The sequence below is a fragment of the Buceros rhinoceros genome, unplaced genomic scaffold (genome assembly GCF_000710305.1).
Source record: "Buceros rhinoceros silvestris isolate BGI_N320 unplaced genomic scaffold, ASM71030v1 scaffold7875, whole genome shotgun sequence".
NCBI classification, from domain to species: Eukaryota; Metazoa; Chordata; class Aves; order Bucerotiformes; family Bucerotidae; genus Buceros; species Buceros rhinoceros.
The window spans coordinates 7,450-11,248 of NW_010411082.1; the positions used below are offsets into that span (position 1 = coordinate 7,450).

General features: G+C 38.5%; 1 protein-coding gene across 2 annotated transcripts in view; it reads left to right on the top strand.

The window, feature by feature from the left end:
* The window catches only part of EIF2S1 (eukaryotic translation initiation factor 2, subunit 1 alpha, 35kDa), an 8,968-nt gene extending 5,689 nt beyond the window's left edge, over window positions 1-3,279 (top strand). Inside the window, exons 5-7 of one of the 2 annotated variants that reach the window (XM_010135866.1) lie at window positions 1,345-1,442; window positions 2,297-2,440; window positions 2,741-3,279. In XM_010135866.1, the coding sequence (XP_010134168.1) occupies window positions 1,345-1,442; window positions 2,297-2,440; window positions 2,741-2,866 (368 nt within the window). In that variant the 3' untranslated portion in view covers window positions 2,867-3,279. Of the gene's footprint in view, window positions 1-1,344; window positions 1,443-2,296; window positions 2,441-2,702 lie in introns of both variants that reach the window. The other variant, XM_010135865.1, reaches the window with a different exon arrangement.
* Window positions 3,280-3,799: the final 520 nt, after the last annotated feature.

Sequence of the window (3,799 nt, forward strand, 5' to 3'; positions counted from 1 at the left end):
TCAGCAGGACATACTAGCTCAAGCCTAGCACATCTCTAATGTATTTGTAAAGTGCGTGAGCTAGTTTGTCTCTTATTAATTCAGTGCAGGCAGAAAAAACACATGACTGCACTACTTAAGGCGGACTAAAACTGTGAACCTGGTTGTACAGCTACCCCAACAGCCTAAAAGCATGCTGGCTGTTAAACAGTAGTGTGGCAGAGTCGCATTTTTAACTAGATTGAGAAATTGCCTCTGCTGTGCAAGGATGTACTGAAGAGCAGGAGCACTTGTAATTGCTGTGGAGAGAAGAAAAGATAAGCCATATCCACAGGACAGTGAAGTCGAGAAGAGAGTGCAAAACATGAGGTAATGGAAAATTCTGTTACCTGTTAGTGGAGACCACCATGAGCTGACACAGACTTCAAAAGTAGGATTTGATTTCCATGAAGAATGAAATTGCTAACAAGAGGAGCTCTTTGTTAGTTTGGAAAATAAAGTTTCTTGATGAGCATGTTCTCTTGCTTCCTTCATCTTGCCTATTTTGTTCTGATGGTCTAAGCTGTTTTTAAGTTTTTTCCTCCCTTTTAAAGCAAGGGAGGAAGCTTTCTGTTGGCTTGTAGTGTCATCCTTGAGGCTGACTGGGAGGCTCTTCTCTGAATTTTTTTCTGATAGCTGAGAATTAGCAGGTTGTTGCTAGTCACCTGGAGGTGAAACAAAGAGAAGTTAGCTCTCTGTGTAGCTTAGTCTTGCACAGTTGCTACGTAGGTAAAGAAATCTTTGTAAATAATCAAGGTATTACAAATATGACCAGCATTAGTCTGTGCCTCGATTTTCAAACATCGCAAAAAGCTACAGCTGACTATCATTTTAACTATATGTTAATATAATTTACCATGAAAAAATAATTCCAGTGCTTCTCAAGTGATGCCTCTAAGCCTCTATTGCAGTAGCTGACAGAATTCCGTGAATTTGTGGATGTGATCTTTTTCAAGTTTCATTTTTCCTGATAGATCTTTCATTTTCTCTGGTGTTTATTGCTTTTATGTCTTAATCACTCCATGTGAAATACGCAATTATTCCTCTTGAATTTGAGTGAGCGGGAGTGAATGTGGGTATATAATTCCGTATCTTGGCTTTACCAGCACAGTGTAAAATGTTGTATGTTGAAAGAATTGGCGAAGACTGTTACCTCAACTTACAAGTCAAAGTGAAATACATTCCTCAGCTGTGGGACTACTGAGGCTGTCATTGTGGATAAACACTGGATGCTAAAAAGCTTCATTAAAAGCTTAAGTTAAGCTTTAAACGTTTTACAGCTTTTGGTAACTGTAAAGCTTTATCACTTGTATTCCTCTGTCCTAGATATTGAGGTGGCCTGTTACGGTTATGAAGGCATAGATGCAGTCAAAGAAGCTTTGAGAGCAGGCTTGAACTGTTCCACGGAGAACATGCCCATTAAAGTAAGTGTCCGTCCTAACACTGGCATCAAAAGCCAGGTTTTCTGATGCCCTCGACAGTGTGCAGCTGCAGTTGTCGCAATCACGTAGCTGAGGCTGGAAGGCCGTGCGCGCTCTCTGGTTACTCTCTAGCAGATCTCTAACACCCTTCTTTTCGGCTGTGTCCTGACAGTTGTTCCTACGTGCTGTGGCTTCCCAATTCAAGAAGCTGTATTTATTCTGTTCAGTTAATGAAGTCTAGTACTGGCACACTACATACCTACTGTCCCTTTGGTGGGGAGCAACACATTTTATTTCCAGGTCTAAGATTGTTTATGAAAATGAATTTTTGCTCCGTGTATATTTGAGTAGAATGGCCGCTGTACCCAGGTCTAGTTTTTCTTCCCCAACAATTTTAGGATATTGAGTATATTACTGAATAAGTGTTGTCAAAAAAATGGAAAGTACTTCTTTCTTTGAAAATGATTTCTTATGATTTTTTCTGTAACAAAAGGAACAGCTTACTTATTCAGTCACCTTAAAAAAAAAAGGGAATGGTTATAACACTCTTAATTGTTTGAAAAAACTGATTTGCAAAGTGGACATTCTCTCTGCTTAACAATATTTGTTTAAATAAACATGCTATGTAGAAATAACTGGTGCTGGTGTTGGAAATCAGACAGGCTGTGCACTTTCTTGTCTACTATTTCAGTTCAAGTTGTTTATGCTTCTAGAAAGGCTTTTTCTAATGGAAAAATCTGTGAACTGTAAATTCAGAACAGTGTTGCTCTCTGCTTTTGATATTTTTCTTTTCTTTGTTTTTGTTACTGAGTTTCATTTTTTCTTTTTTCTTTTCCCTAATCCCTACAATGTGATAGATTAATCTGATAGCCCCTCCTCGTTACGTGATGACTACAACAACACTGGAGAGAACTGAAGGTCTGTCTGTTCTGAATCAAGCCATGGCTGTAATTAAAGAAAAAATTGAGGAGAAGAGAGGAGTCTTTAATGTGCAGATGGAGGTAAGAATGTGTTACATTCTGAAATGTAATTATTATTATTTTTTCCTCGCAATATTTTTAAAGTAGAGCAAGATCAGTAGTGCTAAAAGAAATACCAGTGAAAAGGTATTAAACTAAAAATCCCTGAACTTCTGTGTTCCTTAAATAAATGGCCAAAGATTGTAATTTTTCTTGTTTTTATTGTGTGACTTCAGGACATATTTTATGTCTTGCTCTTTATGTAGAATCAGTGTTTACTGATTATGGTGTTGCTCTGTGACAGTTTACCAAGTGTTGTGGTTTGGTTCTTTTCCTTTTCAGCCTAAGGTGGTTACTGACACAGACGAGACTGAGCTTGCAAGGCAGTTGGAAAGACTGGAGAGGGAAAATGCTGAAGTGGATGGGGATGATGATGCTGAGGAAATGGAAGCCAAAACCGAAGACTAAATGGGATATTTAGAAGAGTGACCATGTGAAAAATTAGGGACCCCACTGCAAACACTCTGGACTAAATGTTTCCAGTATTGAAGACTTCATTTGCAAATACTTGAAGTGTTTTACTGTTTTAAAAAGACCAAAAAGTAAGAGGCTATTCTAAGTAACATTCGATGCAGCATCTTACACAAATTGAATCCCTAGAAAGGAAGGTGCCTAGTCAAATTCAGGACACAGATCTGGCCAGGAGGAGACTGCAGCCCTGTTTAACGCTTTCGTACATAACAGTTCGTAATGGGTGATTACAGCTCAGTGAATCTGTTAAGGATCTTTCCCAAGAGCACCAAAACTGAGGAATCTGAACACTTCTATAAACAATGTATTTGAGCAAATGTTCAATAAATTTCTGGGCTATGTAACTCCAAGGTTTTCTTCCTTCCCTTTTTTGCCAAATGGCCTAGAGTGCTGTGAATACAAAGCCTGGAAGGGTGTGATCAATGGGTGCCTCCCCTTCGATGTTGAAAGGGCTTTAAATCAAGCCAAGAATAAGTGGAACAAAATGTCTTTCTTGCAAGCTGGTTGATGCATACTTGTTTGAAAGAGCATTTCCTTTGTTTGCAATCTGCATTTAGGGACCAAGAACTTGGAAACTTTGAAAATAGCTTGTTACCATTCCAATCAACACAGCTGATAAATAGTTGTGCTGTGCTCCTATAGGTGAATATAACACCTATATAACAGGGGCTTTAATGAACTCGTACTTCAAAACAGGCAGTACTGACTTGTGAGCTCAGTGCTGCAGGACCTTCTGCCTATCCTAAATCTGGTTTGCAGTGGACTGAACTATTCATTCTAGAAACAACCGTTTATGTTTATCTTCTCTGGAGAAGAGAAACAAGATGGCTTTCCATGTTGGAGTGTAAAAAAAAAAAAAAAAAAAAAAAA